Consider the following 20,857-nt stretch of genomic DNA (forward strand, 5'->3'; position numbering starts at 1 on the left):
CTGTCACTTGCATGCTTGGAGGAGATGTTGCTGAGACACATAGCTGGGAAGAGTAGTAAATTTATATCAGTGAACAAAAAGGGGAGATGTGAGATCAGTTGGCCAGACTGAAATAGGTTTTAAAAAGGCCCATGAACATGAATTAAAGCAAACTCATAAAGTTCAAGTCCACATAACGAGTGCTTTGGCCTTCTGACTCTTCCCACTAGACTCAGTCAGATGCTCCAAAATGGCTGTTCTGTGTCAGTCTCTTACCCCTCCTAGCAGTAGGCACTGCCCACAAAATATAGAGAGACCCACTTAGGGATCATCTTAGAAGAACGACGCTTTTCAAGGGTTATATAGAAACATAATTTCAGTTTTTAAAAATCACATACAAAAAAGGCCACACAATAAAACTGACTAATAAAGTTAGGGAGAAAATTCAAAAGGCTACTGGGTGTAGCATATAGCCAGCATCTGCAATTGACTGTCCAAGGCAGTCAGGAAGCCTAAAACTAGAGAGCTGTTAGGAGGCCTGAATAATTGTATGACCAATAAAAGCATTTGTGGAGCTGCATGCTGATGAGAGCTGGTAGATTGTTGTTGCCGTTACTGGTTGAATGATTTATCTGGTAAATAATTTCTTCAGCATTTGTTGGCTCTATAACTAGTTAATTACTATATGAAGAATTAATATTCTTGCAATCCATGTACAGTAAAAGTTGTTTTATCTGGCATGTTGAGGGAATGGGGGGTGCCGGTAAGTGAAAAATGCCGGTTAACTAAGAGGGAGGGAATTTGGGTGCGGCGTGGGGGCATGCGGGGCGCAGACTGTGGGAGGGAGTTTGGGTGCGGAAGGGGACTCAGGGCAGCAGGCTGGGGCACAGAAAAGGTTGCAGGGTGCTGGATCTGGGGGTTGCTCACCTCAGGCAGGTACCCACAAGTGGTGGTCTGTTCTGGCTGCTCTTAGGCAGAGGCGCGGCAGGTGGCTGGAAGTGCTGCACCCATCCTGCCCCGAGCACTAGCACCTTAGCTCCCATTGGAAGGGAACCTAGGAGCAGCTGGGACAGATTGCCACTTGTGATGAGCCACCAGAGGTGAGCGCCCCCCAGATCCGGTACCCTGCATCCCAGCCCGCTGCCTCAAGCCCCCTCTCGCACCCAAATTCCCTCCCAGAGCCCGCACTCCACACCCCTCTCCACCTGCTGTTGGGCCCTGCGCCAACTGGACTATAATCCAGAATTTCAATGACAATCAGAAATGCTGATTTATAGAGCTTTCTGGTTGGTGAAGTGCCGGATAAAACAGATTTTACTGTAAATATCTAATCCTTTTTTAATCCTACTAAGATCTCATTCTCAGTATTCTGTAGCAATAAATTCAACAATCCAGTTACAAATTCTCCTTTTCACCAGTTTTAAATTTGTCATCTTTCAATTTAATTGTGACTGTCCCCTTGTTCTTGTGTTATGAGACAGGATAACAAAGAGTTAGAAATCTGTCTTGTTTAGACTATTGCTTATTTTATATATTTTCATGTCCCCTTCTATTCGCTCCTTTCTAAGGTAAATATAGAATCATAGATTTTAAGGTCAAAAGGGACCATTATGATCTAGTCTGACCTCCTGCACAATGTAGGGCCAAAGAATCTCACCCAGCAACTCCTGTAACAAACCCCTAACTTATGTCTGAGCTATTGAAGTCCTCAAATCATGGTTTAAAGACTTCAGGGTGCAGAGAAGCCTCTAGCAAGTGACTCGTATCCCACGCTGCAGAGGAAGGGGGGGGAGGGATAGCTCAGTGGTTTGAGCATTGGCTTGCTAAACCCAGGGTTGTGAGTTCAATCCTTGAGGGAGCCATTTAGGGATCTGGAGCAAAAATTGGGGATTGGTCCTGCTTTGAGCAGGGGGTTGGACTAGATGACCTCCTGAGGTCTCTTCCAACCCTCATATTCTATAATTCTAAGGTGAAAAACCCTCAAGGCCTCTGCCCTGGAGGAAAATTCCTTCCCGACCCCAAATGTGGCGATCGGCTAAACCCTGAGCATGTGGGCAAGACTCATCAGCCAGACACCCAGGAAAGAATTCTCTGTAGTAATGCAGATCCCACCCCATCACAGGCCATTGGGCATATCTACCGCTAATCAAAGATCAATTAATTGCCAAAATTAGGCTATCCCATCATATCATCTCCTCCATAAACTTATCAAGCTTAGTCTTGAAGCCAGATATGTCTTTTGCCCCTACTGCTTGCCTTCGAAGGCTGTTCCAGAACTTCACTCCTCTGATGGTTAGAAACCTTCATCTAATTTCAAGTCTAAACTTCCCGATGGCCAGTTTATATCCATTTGTTCTTGTGTCCACATTGGTACTGAGCTTAAATAATTCTTCTCCCTCTGTGGTATTTATCCCTCTGATATATTTATAGAGAGCAATCATCTCCTCTCAGCCTTCTTTTGGTTAGGCTAAACAAGCCAAGCTGTTTAAGTCTCCTTTCATAAGACAGGTTTTCCATTCCTCGAATCATCCTAGTAGCCCTTCTAAACAATCCTATCCTTTCAATTTCTCTTCATATGAGAGTTTTTCAGACTTCAAATTGTTTTTTGTCACCCGTCTGTGAATAGGGCTGGCTGGAAAACAAGATTTCTGTTTGTGAAAAATTTAGTGGTTTCAACATTTGTGTTCTGATGCAGAAAGAATCCAAGATTTTTCAAAAGCTTTGGAGTGAGAGATTCCCCCCACAACAACCAAGTGGTTAGAGCACTCAGCTGGGATGTAATGCGCCCTAATTTCAAGTCCTGGCTGTGCCTGATTCTTACAATCCAGGTGTGTACCCTAACCACCAGCTATTCTGATGTGGCGCGCTCTGCTTTTGAACAGAAATCACACCTGGATCTGAGAAATCTTCCAACCAAAGTTTCATCAAAACTGATGTTTCTGCAAAATGTTTGTTTCAATAAATCAGCATTTTCCGATGGATAAGTGTGTTGTCAAAATGTTCCTGACCAGCTTTGATCTGTGAACCCCCTTTACTTTTCCTACGTATTTTTTGAAATTGGGTGACCAGAACAACACAATATCCTAGATGACTTTTATAATAGCATTATAATGTTCTCCATATTATTCGCCTTCTCATCCCTTGTACATGCTAAGAGTTTGTTTGATTTTTTGCCACTTCTGCACACTCCGCAGCGATTTTCATTGAGATGTCTGCAGTGATGCTCAGGCCTTTTCCCTGAATTGGCAATTATTACCTCCAATATGCATTACTTTCCATTTGTGAACCCTGAATTTCATCTGCCAGCATGCTGCCTACTCAGTCAGCTTGGTCCTTACTGGTAACCTAAATAGAGTTTAGGTCATCTGCAAATATTGCTTCTTCACAACTCACTCTATTTTCCAAATTATTAATATATATATTAAACAACCAAAATCCTGATATGGTTCCCCACCATTCACCCTTTGCCATGATGAACATTCATTTATTCCTAGCCTTTGTTTTCTCTCTCTTAGCCAGCTTCTCACATCATGACTACATAGCTTCTTTAGTATGGTACTTTTAAAAACCCTTTGACAAAGTTCAAATAAATTATCAACTAGTTTTTCTTCTTCCATTATTTTATTGACACCTTCAGAGAATTCTGATAGATTAGTGAGGCCTGGTAATCAAATGTTATAGGTCATTTGAAGAAAATACACAATTTGCATATTCTAATATGCTAAACTCAAGGCACCAATCTGATCCAATGTGGCAAATCCTTTTTCCAGCTGCATGATCAAGGCTAGAGCCTTCAGAGATAGATAATACCAAAGTTTTGATCACTAAGTTATCAAGGTAAGAAAATGTATCCCATTCTCTGGTTAGGACGTCTTCCTTCTCACTTAATCCTGCCTGGTATCCTTGTGGAATTCATCATCTTTCAGATACAAGAAAAATAAATTAACATCCCATCATAGCTGATTTTTAAAAATCCGGGTCCATGAACCAACCAAAGACCACACTGACTAGCAGCAGCTTCAGATTAGTCCCACTCTATACCCCAAGGCCTGGAGGTAGCCTTTGTGATAGTTCTGAGTCCAACGGGGAAGATAAAACTGAATTTTTTTTCTCATACTCAGCACTGCTGTGGTGTCTGTCGTAGGGAGAGATCATGTGCCTTCTGTTTTAGTTGATTACCTGTTGCTATCCCCTGCTGCACTGGCACTGTTGAGGCTCTAACCCTGCAGGGAAGGATGTGAGGCAGCAAGGCTTGAGTGGAAAAGTGAGCATTGGGGAAGGAGGGAGAGAACATAAGGAAAGAAACAGAGAAAGTGGGGAGGGCTGTGGGAGAATGAGGGAATCCAGGAAAGGACACCTCTGTAATGTTAGCTTCAAAAGCAGAAGGGTGGGGGAAGGATTCAGCCAGCAAAAAGAGCTATTACCATAGCCACAGAGGTCTGGGATTCAACCTGTTGCTTTAATAAGGCTCAGTAATGACAGTCTCCACACACCAATCTGTCCTCTGCACTTCTCCTTCCAATCTTACCTCCAGTTCCAACTCCTCTTCACATTTCTTTATGGAGATCAAGCACTACAAAGCCATCAGGTACAGGAGAGGTAGAAGTATCCAGTAAAGGGCAAGAGGGGATAAGGAGGCTGATGCCATGTTCATGGTCAATAGCTGCAAATGAACTGTCGTCTTGATGCTGGAATCTGTAAATGAAGAAAAAAGACTGAAGGGAATTGTCTTATTCACATATTTGTCCCCACCATGGGGAAAATAAGCATCCAAAGTTTCCTTTCTTTAATGTCCATGGGTAAAGGATGATCCTGCTTCCTACCCTGCAGGGACACTGCTGTGAAATTCCCATTGTGACAGTTCTGTGGACCTCAGCATGGGGAAGAGAAGGAAAACTTGTCTGAGTTTATTTGAAAATTTCCTTTCTTCAAAACAACAAGGTCCAAAAGATGCAATCCACTCTTGAAACAAACAGAACAGCTGCAGTCAGCCAGATAGAAGTTGCTTTTTTGTTAGAGGAAAGTATCCCCATGGAGAGCTCATCAACAGTTTCAAATTTCAAAAAATTTTCACTGTTACCTCTATTGCCGTGCTCTGCAGCAGGAGAGACCGTTTGACTTGTCAAGCAATAGTGAACACTGTCTCTAATGAGAGACCATCAAATGGAATGATCCCAGCTATGGAAGTTCTCAACTGTCAGTCCATTCCCCTAGGGTCAGTGCCTGACAGGTCCAGTTCTACCCCCCAATTACATGCAGGCTGAAAACTCATCACAGTGGGTCTGTGGACTTTATTACTCAATGAGAATATTTTCAGGTATGCTCAGATAAATTTCCCTTTGACTAAGAGCAGGTCTACACCACAAACTTACATCGGTATGACTACATCACTCAGAGGTGTGAAAAATCCACCAGCCTGGGCGATGCAGTTATATCGACCTAACCCTGGTGTAGACAGCGCTATGTTGATGAGGGAGCTTCTCCAATCAATGTAGCTACTGCCTCTCACGGATGAACTACGCCGTTTCACTAATGTGCTTCAGCGGTGTGACTGCGCAGTTGAAGCGCTGTATGTGTAGACAAGCCCTAAGCTAGGACCAGATTCAGAACAAGCAACTGGGAGGTGAAAGGTCCCATAGTCCCCCTGAGCCATCCAGCCTACCCCAGCTGGGGTCTGGACTGGAACCAGCAACTGGAAAGGCTCTGTAGCTAACTCCAAATTCCATACCATGTGAGCCCACATGCAGTCGTTAACACATCTTCAGCCCAAGTCTAATGCCTTTAAGTGGTGCTGGAATGTACCTGTCACTTTGATGTCCCCTGTAGCTTTGGCAATGTCATTTTTGATAACACAGGTATAGGTAGTATTAGCTGTAATGTTGTGCAGAACAGATACCACATTCATAGTCACATTCTCAGAGTTCAGCTTGAAGCTGGTGTTGGAGACCTCAGATAAGTTGTCCCCTGTGTTATTGTATGAGGTCCAAACCACGACAGGTTGAGGGAACCACCGGGGAGCCTCACAGCGCAGGGTGTCCATGCTGCTGTTGTAATCCACATGCATCTCTGGAGAGCTGAAGGCTGTAGAAACAGTTAAAAGAGAAGCACGGTGAACAAAACTGGAACCGCTAGGCATCTGGTATAAAATACTGGCTGTGCCTCTCTGCTGTATCATATTTCTAGAGTGCCTATTACTGTAACATCTAAGTACCAGAGATTCAAGTACCAGTCTTCATCCTTCCATGGCAGGCAGAGTTTCATGCAATTAACTATGTCTGGGACTGAATACAGAATATCCCAAAGTTTCTTATACCTGAACAACTTGGTTTATCAAGCTAACAAGTTCCACTGAGGCACCTGCAGCGCTAGTAACCCTGAACCTTACTAATTATGGCAGGCCCATTCGTCCTACTCAGTCCCCCATTGTCAGGCTGTCAACTGGTAATGCTGCAACCCCTGCTATACCAGAGGTGACAGCTCTTGGGGTTGTGCAGCCTCCATGTTCCAGAAAGAGTGTTGGCAGATTAGTCTCTAAAATAAGTTGGCCTGCAACTGGGGTCCATGTGGTTGGGCTGGAACTTTTAAAAAAGTTGGTGACTTCTGAACCCATCATTATCATGGAGCCCAAAAGGAATTGGGGGATTTTTTCCCCAACCATGATGGGTGGTTGTGGGGGAAGGGTCCTCAAATTGTGAAAGCTGCAAGAGTTTGACCTCTCTTCTCACAATTCCCCTAGCTACTCATGAGGGTGTCCCCAAAGGTCACCTCAAAGCACTGCTATGTAGCCTGAGTCTGCAAACTCTGAGATACATGCCCAGAAGACATTGCCACTCATATGGCTGAGGGCAGCACTAGTATGGGTGCAACAGCAAGCACTTTACAAATGGATGTCATGTGCATGTACTGACTCATGGTAACTACATCCAGTGACGTACAATCCATAAAACTCTTTAGTGAAAATAAGCTCTTGCAGGCATAACACAAATTCAAAGATGACATAAGCAGGTGAAATACTATTGACCTCAGTTGTACTCATTTATAGTAGTGAAAGATTTATTACGGCAGAATTTTTCAGAAGCATTCAGCACTCACAATTGAAAATTTAACCCTAATTGTGAGTGTTCCGCGCTTTTGAACGCATGGTCTTATGTAAAAGAGACACATATACCAGATTTACCATGCCAATCATAGTTTGTCCTGGTTTTTTTCATTGCTGTGTGTTACCAGGAACAAAGTCATGTGGAATGTGTGTTCAAAGTGATGAACAGTATCTGGAGTGCAGAGAAAAGTCAAATGAGTGTAGACTCTCTCAAAGTGAATGTAGTGTTTCATCATAAACTAATTCAGAATACTACAGTACTGAACAACTATTCTCCACTCCAAGAATTATGTTTGTGCCACTGTTTAGTCACAAGCTGGCAATAGCAACACCAACACGCATCTGTAAAGTGCATTTTTGCCTTTTCTATAACTATTTTGTGACCCTAAAAATGTCACCACCGTGTCCCTGATTTTTGATTTTGAAAATACGATTATGCTAGTCCCATGACTTCAAAAATATTGTGTCTGGTTAGCTTGAAATAGCTCTGAAAAAGTCTCCTCTAGCAGGAGAGCACCCATAAGAAATTCTAGCTAGAAAGTGTGTTTACTGAGGAAGGTTTTTAAAAAAAAAAAACAAAAAAAAAAACCAAAACAAAAAAACATATCAAGCTAGTAATGGAAAGCTAGTTATAACTACTGCTAGGTGAATACTGTGAACTTTTGTATGATTAAACCTGCAGATTAGCAACAATACTATTCACAACCATGTTAATTCACTTTCTGCAAACGTGGCTGGATTAAACACAACCCAGCCTGTGTCAAAGATTTAGATGAATTTAATTAAAATGTTCATACAAAGTAAAAAGTGTCACAAATACTCATGTGAATATTTGATAGTGCAAAGGCTTGCCCTGGCAGTATCTGGATGACCATCTTCAACATGACAATGTTATAGTAATTTAAAGCCTATTTTTAAAAAGTTTCAGGCCTTCAATCATGGAGCAGAAACTATAGCATTACTAGGTGAACAATCACAAGGATCCACTAATAAACATCTGAGACAATAGCCATTATATGACCAACCCACTGGCACTAATGTTAGAATAAATATTTTTTCTTATTGTTTTTGAATAATGAACAAATTAGCAAATATCAAAGTTTGTGGAAAACTGGCAAACAGAAAAGGGCTCCAGATGTGACCATCAATTCCTTGCTAGGAGTAATTCACACGGCTCTAGTTATGATCTGAGCTATGGAAAGAAAATGAAGTCACTCAATAATTAATAAAATCTAATTATTATTACACAAGAGCCACCTGGATTCCTATGAAATCGCTACCAGGTAGATGGTTTGATTCTATAAATAACGTGCATGTCTGAAGTTAGAATCAGGCCCTATATGTAGTCAGCTGAGCAACCGAGAAAAGCAAAAACAGTCAATGGAGGAAAAGTTAAATTATGTTTCTAAATGGGGCATTAAAAAATTAATTTTATTTCCCAGAGCAAAGACATGGAAATGGAGGGGAAGTCCCTGAATTTCTTTGGAAGCTCCAAGGAAACTCTTCTACATTCATTTCTCTTGTTTACTTTTCCTACCCTCTTATCCTTTGACATACAGCAATACACTTCTGGCCACGGATAATTCGAGATGCCTCATTCTGGCAGAGAATGGAAGGAGGTTGCTGCAGTGCTTTCAAATTTTCCTGGAAGCAAGGGGAAGTGTGGACAGATCACAGTAGGTGAAATCATCGATTAGAGATCTACAGTATAGTCGAGTGGCAGCGTGAAGGGGACAGCAAATTCATTCTGATATGTCAGGAATACGCTGCAGAATGCAAAAATGTCACTGATGAAAGAAATATTTTCTCTACAAGAAGTTTGCTCCAGGTACTGTAACTTAGCATGATTTTACAGATCTACACAGTAAAACAAAGCCCTGTGAATTAGAACAATTAGCACAAAGAAGGACTAATTAAGGCCAGAAGGCCAGATTCTCTGTCCTGATCTGCTTCCTGAGTGACACAAAGGGAGAGGAAACTGGCTGTTTTTTGAGAATACCCTTGACATGGCAGAATCTGCAGAAGGTAGACGAGGCCTAATAAAGCTCCTTGTTCAATGTTAGAAGAAAGCAACTGTTTCACTAGTCTCATATGACAGGCAGCACCGCTTCCGCTAGGAGCAGAGTAATCTGTCAACTCCCACTCTCAAACACCCTCCAATTTCTGAAGCAGGAGACAAACCTCAGATTCCCCACAGTGAATTACTTAGCTAGTCCCACGTTTCTCCTTACTCTAATGTTTTGCTAGAGAACCACAGGGAAGATGCAGCAAGTCCCAGGAACAGTTGAGACAGAAGGAAGCACAGAAAAGGACTGGTACATTTGGGAGATATACCTGGATTTACCCTTGTAGTTCCAAAGGGCTCATCAAAAACTGTCATGCAGGGAGGTCACATATATGTTTAAATGGAAGCCTGCATAGCTCTGGAAGCTGAATTCCAGAGTTGGCTGTAGTGTGACTTGCCATCCATCTCCAGAATCCTGGATTCATTTTACTGCCCTACAGGTACTAATGCAAGTTGACGGGATTTAGCACACTGTCCTTGATTGCTTGAGGGAGTTTGCCCACATCACAGCTTGATTTGTGGCAGGAGGCTAGGAATGGAATAGCAGCAGCCATTGCAGGTTAGGATTGAGGAGCACTGGCAAACCTGTAGTGGTGGAGTGGCCCCAGCACTGAAATAGCAGTAGGGCTGAGGGTCAGGAGTGAGGGACTTGACAGAGGTGTACAATGTCCAAGGACTGTTAGAGAAGGATGTGCTACATGTTTGGACAGAAATGAGTTGGCGGAGCTCTGGGGGGACCCTGGACTAGAATAGAAGAGGATGCTAAATGTGAGGATGCTGGTGTCTGAGCAGAGCAGTGCAGCTCAGTTTGCATGGTGCCTATCTGCATTAGCCAGGCCTGTTGCAAGTAACAGAATTCCGGAAACAACTCCTCTGGGTTTGGTTTGGTTTTTTTGGCTCTCTTACTAGATTTTCCTCACCTCCGGTTTTATATGCCAGCCCTGCTTCTCCATTCCCTTTGGATGTGGTGACAGAGCACTTGTAAGCACCAGCATCGGAGAGCTGCACATCTTTCAGCATCAAGGAGGCATTCCCACCAATCACCTGCTCTGCAAATACCGCTGTCCGGCCCTTGAACACTTCATCCTGATCCTTTAGATAGTCCTTGCCGCCTTTAAACTCATGCACCGTCCCAGGGACCCCAGCTTTAGCCCACCGAATCTCTATGTTGCTGAGCTTGATGTCAGGTTCAAAAGTGCAGCCCAAGATGCAATCTTCCCCGATGTTCCCAGCAGAGGTTAGTGTGGTGACACTGATATAGCGTCTCCCTGCAATGAAAGAGCACACGTTCAGTGCCAGTGCCATGCCAATGTGATGGGTAAAGGACAGCAGCAAGCCAGAACATCCTGGGCATTAACAGGCTATTGCTGCAATGTGAATGACAAAGCCAGAGGCAGAATGCCTTTAACCACTTCAGAAGGGCACTAGCAACTGGCTACTGCAGATCCTGGTGTGGTTAGTCCTACTGGAGTCTGGTTCTTGAGTTGTGTTTTTTAAAAACTCTTTTTACAGAGCTCTTTGGGGTGTTATTACAATGTACCTTCCCACTCTGAAAAGCAGTTCCTCTCAAAAGGTCAAGAGAAAATCATTTCTATAAAGGTTATAAAAGCATGTTCTCTACTAGCTTGATTCCCTTTCTAGGGGATTTTTCTCACTGCCTCTTTTTTCAAAAGTGCAGATATAAATGGCTTTTGACAAAAGCTTTCATTGCTCAGTGTCTCTTTATATTCCTCCCACAGGTGTAGATATTTACAAAAGATACTGCAAACAGCAAACTCCTCATTTTACAGAGATGTAACATTCAAGAAAAAAATTAAAAGGCCAACATACATTCCACCAGTAGTGGGATCTAGCAAATCAGCATTTGCCTTCTTCAGGCTACTGGCCTCCAGTACAGAGGAGCAGATCTCCACAGAGTCCCCAACTTTTGTCCTAGCATATCACCTTGAGAACAAACTCCTTGCCTGAGCCAGATACTCTTTCTGTGCAATACTCCTCTACAGGCTCTCTCACCCAAAGTACCCTAGGGAGACAGCAGAAGGTTTTTAATGTGATTATTTCCCATCATGCTCAGAGGCAGGGCTGAATCTACCTTAGAATCATGGAATATTAGGGTTGGAAGAGACTTCAAGAGGTCATCTAGTCCAATCCCCTGCTCAAAGCAGGACCAACCCCAACTAAATCATCCCAGCCAGGGCTTTGTCAAGCCAGGTCTTAAAAACCTCTAAGGATGGCGATTCCACCACCTCCCTAGGTAACCTATTCCAGTGGTTCACCACCCTCCTAGTGAAATAATGTTTCCTAATATCCAACCTAGACCTCCCCCACTGCAACTTGAGACCATTGCTCCTTGTTCTGTCAGGAGCAGAACCTTGCCTATTGATGGGCTGGCAGCCCAGTGAATCCCTAACTCAGGGTCTTTCCCTTCTAGGACAGAACTCTCCTGTCAAGGTTCCTTCCCCACTCCGAACTCTAGGGTACAGATGTGGGGGTCTGCATGAAAGACTCCTTAAGCTTATTCTTACCTGCTTAGGTTAAAAACTTCCCCAAGGTACAAACTTTGCCTTGTCCTTGAACCCTATGCAGCCACCACCAAGCGTTTTAACAAAAGAACAGGGAAAGAGCCCACTTGGAGACGTCTTCCCCCCAAAATATCCCCCCAAGCCCTACACCCCTTTTCCTGGGGAAGGCTTGATAAGAATCCTCACCAATTTGTACAGGTGAACACAGACCCAAACCCTTGGATGTTAAGAACAATGAAAAATCAATCAGGTTCTTAAAGGAAGAATTTTAATTAAAGAAAAGGTAAAAGAATCACCTCTGTAAAATCAGGATGGTAAATACCTTACAGGGTAATTAGATTCAAAACATAGAGAATCCCTCTAGGCAAAACCTTAAGTTACAAAAAGACACAAAAACAGGAATAGATATTTCCTCCAGCACAGCTTATTACCAGCCATTAAACAAAAGGAAATATAATGCATTGCTAGCTAGATTACTTACTAACTTAACAGGAGTTGTAAGGCTGCATTCCTGATCTGTTCCCGGCAAAAGCATCACACAGACAGATTAACCCTTTGATTTGAAAGTATCTTGTCCTCTCATTGGTCATTTTGGGTAGTGCCAGCTAGGTTACCTTAGTTTCTTAACCCTTTACAGGTGAAAGGGTTTTGCCTCTGGCCAGGAGGGATTTTATAGCACTGTATACAGAAAAGTGGTTACCCTTCCCTTTATATTTATGACATCTCCTATTCTCTTTGGTTCACACCCAAGGCAAGCTGGCAAGTGGGTTCATCCTGTATCCAGATGAAAGAAATAAGAAGAGAAGGAAGGAGACTGAATTTAAAAGGGAGGAATATGTTAGCCAATGACTAACGAGGCAAGTACATAAGGCAACAGACCACAAGTACTGTGTCAGACAGTTAAGCTCCTCAGTCTCTTTTATTATTATTTTCATTTGTACTACATTAGCTTCTAGGTGCCCCAAATGAGATCACATTGCGCTAGGTGCTGTACATACACATAGAGAGAAGTTAAAGAAAGAATTGAGAGTGGGAGAGGACAGAAAGACTGGAAATTTGGAAGAAGAGAACATAGAATAGAAAGGGAAAAGAAGGAGAAGAGAAGGAAATAGAGAACAGTGATATGGAGAGGAAAATAGACCGAAAAAGACGGAAGAAAAAATAACAGAGCAGAAATAACAGAAAAAAAATAAACTAAAGGGCATTAAATGGGGAAAGAATAAATGCAAGTGAACAAAGCCAATTTTAAAAGGGTTTATATAATGGAAAATATACATACCAAATTACACAATCAATAATATTCATAACACTTTTGAAAAAGAGATGGGATCAAATGTGCTATGGAAGTGGAGATAGACATTTGCTTAGGGCCATCCTGGTTGGCTACCTCACCTCCCAGTTTGCTTATATTAATTGTAAACACAATTCTTCCTCCTGATTCCCCTTAGTTCTTTCCTATGGTTGCACAGAACTGGACTTCTGAATGGGGCACAGACAAGCAACCTGTTCTATCAACAACTGCAAGTAGCATGTTCCATCATCTACAGCTACTCAGGAGACTGTGTCCCAACCTGGCGGCTGATGACCTGGCCTCAGTAATAAATGGCTTTGTCTTCTCCCATCTGGACTATGGCAATGCCATATAGCTTGGCAGGAAGCCCTCAGCTGTCAGAAAACTCCAATTGGCTTAGAATGCAGCAGCATGTCTACTCAGCAACACTGGCTGCCATAAGGATATCAAACCTGCCCTTGCTCTTTAGGCTGACTTCCCACAGAATAGCAAGTCAAGTTCAAGGCCTCAGTCCTCAGTAGTTTGGTACCAGGATACCTAAAAGATTACCTAGAGTTCTGCAATGAGCTGACAACTCCATTCCTCAGACACAATGGAATTGTCCACACAATGCTAGAGCTCATCTTTGTACAGCTTTCTCAGAGGCTGATCCAAAACTGGAACAAACTCCCCCAGGAACAAAGAAGCATCACACAAAACTCACCCCCTTCCATTCCCAGAGGCATTTCTTCAACCTGCTGTCTTGAGTACACATAGCAAAGTGTATATATTACATTATTTGAAACAAAATAAAGCATAAAGCACACATACTCTCTCCATGGGAAGAGGAAGAGACAAAGAACAATCACACATGACAGATGGCTAGTCATGTCACCTTATGCATTTTTAGATAGTACTACAGTGCTAAGGGCTGTATAAAAAGCCAAATAGAATCAGGCAAAATGGATCCTTCTATCCCTCCTCCATCCCACACTATCAGATGGCACTGTCCTGGGGAAGGTGCACTGAACTGAGAACCAGATCATCATAAGATTACGTTTCACTTCATCCACTCACCATGTCTTTCACAATGCCCATTATGGAACAAGGCTTCACACCCCACTGAGATATTACAGCAGAACTAGGAAGAGAACCTAGCACTCTAATTTGGTAGTTCTATTTAGCCACACTGCTTCTATGTATTTGGCTATGCTGACTGTAGAATGGATCTTCCTTGCATATGTAACACACTGTTATAATGTGTTATGCATCCTGTAACAGCTGGTCCATAGAGTATAGCAGTCTGTGCCTGCTGCCAGCTAGCAGAGCTGCCCAATTTATTGCAAAATGAAAATGTGCTGAAGTGTTGAAGGTTGTGAGTGCAAACCCTCATTATAATGTGTAAGAGGTGGCCATGATAATTGCTTATAAATAGAATTTGTTTTTTTCTTTTTAAAACCCTAAGAACTTATATACAAAACAAACTATGTTAAAAGAAGATTATTAAGATTCCAAAGAGAAATCCTCAGAAGACAGGAAATGACAGAAATAAAGTGGCCTGTGGAACCTTAATTCATCCCTCTTTTGTGTATGCATTACGACACAGTCTTTAATTACCTGATTACATGCTGTTTTTTCCCCACAGAGGGAGGAAACTGACACAACAAAGTGACTTGCCCGAAAAGTGGATTGCACCCTCAGCAAGTTTGCAGATGACACTAAACTCAGAGGAGAGGGAGATATGCTGGAGGGTAGGGATAGGATACAGAGGGCCCTATACAAATTAGAGGATTGGGCCAAAAGAAATCTGATGAGGTTCAACAAGGACAAGTGCAGAGTCCTGCACTTAGGACAGAAAAATCCCATGCACCGCTACAGACTAGGGACCGAATGGCTCAGCAGCAGTTCTGCAGAAAAGGACCTAGGGGTTACAGTGGACGAGAAGCTGGATATGAGTCAACAGTGTGCCGTTGTTGCCAAGAAGGCCAATGGCATTTTGGGATGTATAAGTAGGGGCCTTGCCAGCAGATCAAGGGATGTGATCGTTCCCCTCTATTCGACATTGGTGAGGCCTCATCGGGAGTCCTGTGTCCAGTTTTGGGCCCCACACTACAAGAAGGATGTGGAAAAATTGGAAAACATCCAGCGGAGGGCAACAAAAATGATTAGGGGACTGGAACATGACTTATGAGGAGAGGCTGAGGGAACTGGGATTGTTTAGTCTGCGGAAGAGAAGAATGAGGGGGGATTTGATAGTTACTTTCAACTACCTGAAAGGGGGTTCCAAAGAGGATGGATCTAGACTGTTCTCAGTGGTAGCAGATGACAGAACGAGGAGTAATGGTCTCAGGTTGCAGTGGGGGAGGTTTAGGTTGGATATTAGGAAAAACTTTTTCATTAGGAGGGTGGTGAAACACCGGAATGCGTTACCTAGGGAGGTGGTGGAATCTCCTTCCTCAGAAGTTTTTAAGGTCAGGCTTGTCAAAGCCCTGACTGGGATGATTTAGTTGAGGATTGGTCCTGCTTTGAGCAGGGGGTTGGACTAGATGACCTCCTGAGGTCCTTTCCAACCCTGATATTTTATGATTCTATGAAAGGACTTCTGCAGAAAAGGACCTGGGGATTCCAGTGGACGAGAAGCTGGATATGAGTCAGCAGTGTGCCCTTGTTGCCAAGAAGGCTAATGGCATATTGGGTTGTATTAGTAGGAGCATTGCCAGCAGATCGAGGGAAGTGATTATTCTCCTCTATTTGGCACTGAGGAGGCCACAACTGGAATATTGCATCCAGTTTTGGTCCCCCCACTAGAGAAGGGATGTGGACAAATTGGAAAGAGTCCAGCGGAGGGCAACAAAAATGATTAGGGGGCTTGACTTACTAGGAGAGGCTGAGGGAACTGGGGTTATTTAGTCTGCAGAAGAGAAGAGTGAGGGGGGATTTGATAGCAGCCTTCAACTACCTGAAGGGGCATTCCAAAGAGGATGGCGCTAGGCTGTTCTCAGTGGTGGCAGATGACAGAACAAGAAGCAATGGTCTCAAGCTACAGTGGGGGAGGTCTAGGTTGGATATTAGGAAAAACTATTTCAGTGGGAGGGTGGTGAAGCACTGGAATGGGTTACCTAGGGAGGTGGTGGACTCTCCATCCTTGGTTTTTAAGGCCCGCTTGACAAAGCTCTGGCTGGGATGATTTAGTTAGTGTTGGTCCTGCTTTGAGCAGGGGGTTGGACTAGATGACCTCATGATGTCTCTTCCAACCTTAATCATCTATGATTCTATGACAGATACTACACAGCATACTAGGGTCTGAGCTAGGATTAGAATGCAGGACCCCAGACTCAGTTAAAAAAGTTATCACAGACTCATACCAGTACTGAAATATTCTGAGATTAACAAGAAGCCTAAAATTTCAGTTGAAGCAAACTCACAGGGCCAGGGTGGCAGGGGAGTCCATCCTTCAGCAGGATGATTGCCCAGTGGCATGTGCTTCCAAAACGCCAACTGAGATGCAACAGAACGATGCTCAGATTGGGAAAAAAATGCTGACAGGAAGTAATAACATACCTGAAACACCAAAGCCGATGATCAGCGCAATCACTGCTACCAGGATTATGATGATGGTGATCATGCTATTTAAAAAAAAAAAAATTATTTAACAGACTCTCTCCTCTAAATCATAACATTATCATACACTTGGGCATAGTTCTCAGTCTCTGCTCAAAGAAGAAAATCAGAGCTGGGATAACAGGGGGAGCTGCAGGTCTAAGAGTGAGGTGGATTAGCATCATGGTGACATTTGCAGGACTGGAGTAGCAGTGAGCTGTGCAGGCCAGGAATGCGGTGCACCAGCAGAGCTGGGGGTGGGCGGTCAGGTCAGGACTTTTACAGTGGGAAAGGCTGGCTCATCTCATTCATTAATATTTCTTCCCTTTGTTGACATATCTATTCTATATAGCTTCTTATACAAGCCTGATAACTGCAATATCTGAACATTTTCCCGTAGTGCATTAAGCGACATGACTAACATCTGTCACGTGTTGTTTGTTCTCTCATCCCCTCTCTGGGGGGAAAAGCATCTGCCGAGGAGGGAGTGTCTTGTATTAGCAGGGGTTTCCTAGTTGTTTTTTGGTCTCAGGTAGCAGTGGGGGAGGTTTAGGTTGGATATTAGGAAAAACTTTTTCACTAGGAGGGTGGTGAAACACTGGAATCGTTTTTAATACTCATGTTGTTCTATGTTTATGTCAGAGACGGCAAATACAACGAACTGCACCTTGCCCTTGGAATGGGAAGTGGATCAGGTTTGTGATGGTCCCTGGTTCTTGGGGAAGATCATTCCACCATCTAAGACTGGTGAGATATCCAGTGAGTGGTATCTGTCCTCCCTGGCCTGTAAACGGAGCCCTTCCAGCTCTTAGGGTCCCTCTGATACCTTAGCCTGAGTTTTGGGGGCTTGATCCTGCAAGGTACTCAGCGCTCTGTCCTTGGGGCAGTAAATCACTGATTCACATTTAATTGTAAGCATGCCAAGAGCCCTGCTGAAGTCCATGGGACTACTCACACATGTTTTGCTGTGTCAGGACAGAGAGTTCACCACCTTGCTGGTGTAGTGGAGAAAGAGCCTGGTACACTGGGCCTGGTGCAAGACCTGAGGTCTGAACCAGAGGCTATGAACCAGAGTCAGGCCATGCATTAAAGCGGATGCTTACAAGTTCACTTCCCAGTACGTGAACTTGGCAAAGTTGCTGCTAGCATTGCTAAAACATAGGCATTACCAGGCACTTAAATATTTACCTAAATGCATTCCAGAAGGCTAGTACAGATAAACCATTTTATCTTGTACTAGATTGGAGTGTAACAAAATAATGAATAGGGATGTTTTGTCTGGGATATCAGGAAAAAGGTACAAAGGGAGGTAACAAACAAAGGTCATAAAGCACATAAGGTGGTATGTAAGTTGTTTATCCCAGTTGTTTGTCTCAGACTGCTCACCAACAGCCTCCAGCATGCAGGTCATTCCCAGCTTGGTCTCTGTGTTCTGCAGCCAGCCACACATGAACTTTTACCAGCCTGGTTATACTGCAGGGTGACCCCAACTCATTTTCAGTCCCAGATTTTCCCCCTATGTCCTGTACTGCCCAACCTTCTCAGGGACAATACAGATTAATATAAGTCTGTTAGTTCATCAATGGAAATAATGTGCACAGATTTTGTCACCTCAAATGGAGCTTTCCCAAACACTTCAATTTAAACACACTGGATTAGACAAAACAATAAAACAAGTTTATTAACTTAAAAGAGAGATTTTAAGTGAACACAAGTAATGAGGCATACAAGTCAGAAATGGTTATAAGAAAATAAAAATATGCAACCAGGGCCCATCTTAAACTATGTTAAATTCAAAGTAGAGTTTTTAGAATCATAGAAGATTAGGGTTGGAAGAGACCTCAGGAGGTCTAGTCCAATCCCCCGCTCAAAGCAAGATGTGGTGGGGCAGTTACCCTGCTCCTGTGAAAGGCTAGGCTAATTGGGGAAGCAGCACAGCTGGGGCCACACCCCAATCAGGCCACAGCTGTCCCTATAAAAGAGGCTATGAGCCAGGAGCTGAGTCAGTCTCTCTCTAGTGGTGGAGAAAGAAGGACCTAGCTGCCTGGGAGAGAAGGGTACCTGAGGTAGAGTAGTCCTGGAGAAAGACAAGAGGAGCTGGGGAGCTCCAGCCTGGTAAATCCCCAGGCTGCAGGCCTTATGCAAGGTCTATAGAAGGTACTGGGGCTGCAAAAGTGCAGCCTGGGGATAGGCAAAGGCAGCAGGTCCTTCCCCATTGCTAATGAGGAGTGGCCATTACACTGCAATCTGCCACAGTGAGTGGGGGCTAGATGATGACTGGCAGTAGCCACTGAGGCAAGGTGGGGATAGCGGGTTGGGGGTTCCCCTGGGAGAGGAAACACAGAGTAAGGGTTTCAGAGTAGCAGCCATGTTAGTCTGCAGCCGTGAAAAGAAGTGAAGAAACAGATTGACAAAACCAGAAGTTACCTACTACAAGACAGGCCCAACAAAGAAAATAACAGAACGCCACTAGCCATCACCTTCAGCCCCCAACTAAAATCTCTCCAGCACATTATCAAGGATCTACAACCTATCCTGAAGGATGACCCATCACTCTCACGGATCTTGGGAGACAGGCCAGTCCTTGCTTACAGGCATCCCCCCAACCTGAAGCAAATACTCACCAGTAACCACACAACAAAAACGCTAACCTAGGAACCTATCCTTGCAACAAAGCCCGTTGCCAACTGTGCCCACATATCTATTCAGGGGACACCGTCATAGGGCCTAATCACATTAGCCTCACTATCAGAAGCTCGTTCACCTGCACATCTACCAATGTGATATATGCCACCATGTGCCAGCAATGCCCCCTGCCATGTACGTTGGCCAAACTGGACAGTCTCTATGAAAAAGAATAAAGGGACACAAAAAAGATGTCAAGAATTATAACATTCAAAAACCAGTTGGAGAACACTTCAATCTCTCTGGTCACTCACTACAGACCTAAAAGTCACAATTCTTCAATAAAAAAAGTTCAAAAACAGACTCCAACGAGAGACTGCTGAATTGGAATTAATTTGCAAACAGGACACCATTAACTTAGGCTTGAATAAAGATTGGGAATGGATGTGTCATTACACAAAGTAAAACTATTTCCTCATGTTTATTTCCACCCTCCACTGTTCCTCAGACGTTCTTGTCAACTGCTAGAAATGGCCCACCTTGATTATCACTACAAAAGGTTCCCCCCCCACCTCTCCTGTTGGTAATAGCTTACCTTACCTGATCACTTTTGTTACAGTGTGTATGGTAACACCCATTGTTTCATGTTCTCTGTGTATATAAAATCTCCCCACGGTATTTTACACTGCATGCATCCGATGAAGTGGGCTGTAGCTCACGAAAGCTTCAGCTCAAATAAATTTGTTAGTCTCTAAGGTGCCACAAGTACTCCTTTTCTTTTTACAGAATAAGGGGATACTGCTGGGGGCAGAACCCTGAGGTAAAGGGGCACTGGGGTCCGGGAAGGACACGGGGCCAAAGGCAGGTGAGCAGCCAGCCAGCAGAGGGTGCTCTGAGCTGGAATTGAGCTAATTCCCAGGATAACCAGCAGGAGGTGCCACACCGGTGAGTCTCACTTCTCTACACAGGACCAACACAAACCAAATCATCCCAGCCAGGGCTTTGTCAAGCTGGGCATTAAAAAACCGCTAAGGATGGAGAGTCCACCACCTCCTTAGGTAACCCATTCCAGTGCTTCACCACCCTCCTAGTGAAATAGTGTTTCCTAATATCCAACCTAAACCTCCCCCTCTGCAACTTGAGACCACTGCTCCTTGTTCTGTCATTTGCCACCACTGAGAACAGCCGAGCTCCATTCTCTTTGGAACCCCCCATCAGGTAGTTGAAGGCTGCTATCAAATCCCCCTCACTCTTCTCTTCTGCAGACTAAATAACCCCAGTTCCCTCAGCCTCTCCTAGTAAGTCATGTACCCCAGCCCCCTAATCATTTTTGTTGCCCTCTGCTGGACTCCCTTCAATTTGTCCACATCCCTTCTGTAGAGGGGGGAGGGGGAGCCCAAAACTAGATGCAGTACTCCAGATGTGGCCTCACCAGTGCCGAATAGAGGAGAATAATCACTTCCCTTGATTGGCTGGCAATGCTCCTACTAATGCAGCCCAATATGCTGTTAGCCTTCTTGGCAACAAGGGCACACTGTTGACTCATATCTAGCTTCTCATCCACTGTAATCCCCAGGTCCTTTTCTGCAGAACTTCCACTTAGCCAGTCAGTCCCCAGCCTGTAGCAATGCATGGAATTCTTTCATCCTAAGTGCAGAACTCTGCACTTGTTTTTATTGAACCTCATCAGATTTCTC

At 43.9% G+C, this 20,857-nt stretch overlaps 1 protein-coding gene across 1 annotated transcript; it reads right to left on the reverse strand.

Annotated features, from left to right (window-relative positions):
* Positions 1-3,611: 3,611 nt before the first annotated feature.
* Positions 3,612-17,029, reverse strand: VTCN1 (V-set domain containing T cell activation inhibitor 1). The gene is made up of 5 exons (XM_043512802.1): positions 16,497-17,029; positions 10,064-10,411; positions 5,782-6,060; positions 4,508-4,674; positions 3,612-3,898 (listed from the first exon to the last, which is right to left on the reverse strand). The coding sequence occupies exons 1-4, from the start codon at positions 16,558-16,560 to the stop codon at positions 4,553-4,555; spliced, it is 813 nt and encodes a 270-aa protein (XP_043368737.1). The 5' UTR covers positions 16,561-17,029; the 3' UTR covers positions 3,612-3,898; positions 4,508-4,552.
* Between the last annotated feature and the right edge of the window lie 3,828 nt (positions 17,030-20,857).

The sequence above is a fragment of the Dermochelys coriacea genome, chromosome 1 (assembly GCF_009764565.3).
Source record: "Dermochelys coriacea isolate rDerCor1 chromosome 1, rDerCor1.pri.v4, whole genome shotgun sequence".
NCBI lineage: Eukaryota > Metazoa > Chordata > Testudines > Dermochelyidae > Dermochelys > Dermochelys coriacea.

What these genes read in the sequence shown, in the direction of transcription:
- VTCN1 (XM_043512802.1), bottom strand. Translation starts at nt 16,560, where the DNA reads ATGATCACCATCATCATAATCCTGGTAGCAGTGATTGCGCTGATCATC. An exon ending in GCTGGCATATAAAACCGGAG is followed by an intron (nt 6,061 to 10,063) that starts GTGAGGAAAATC and finishes CTGTTTCTACAG; the next exon opens with CCTTCAGCTCTCCAGAGATG. An exon ending in AGGGGACATCAAAGTGACAG is followed by an intron (nt 4,675 to 5,781) that starts GTACATTCCAGC and finishes CTTCATTTACAG; the next exon opens with ATTCCAGCATCAAGACGACA.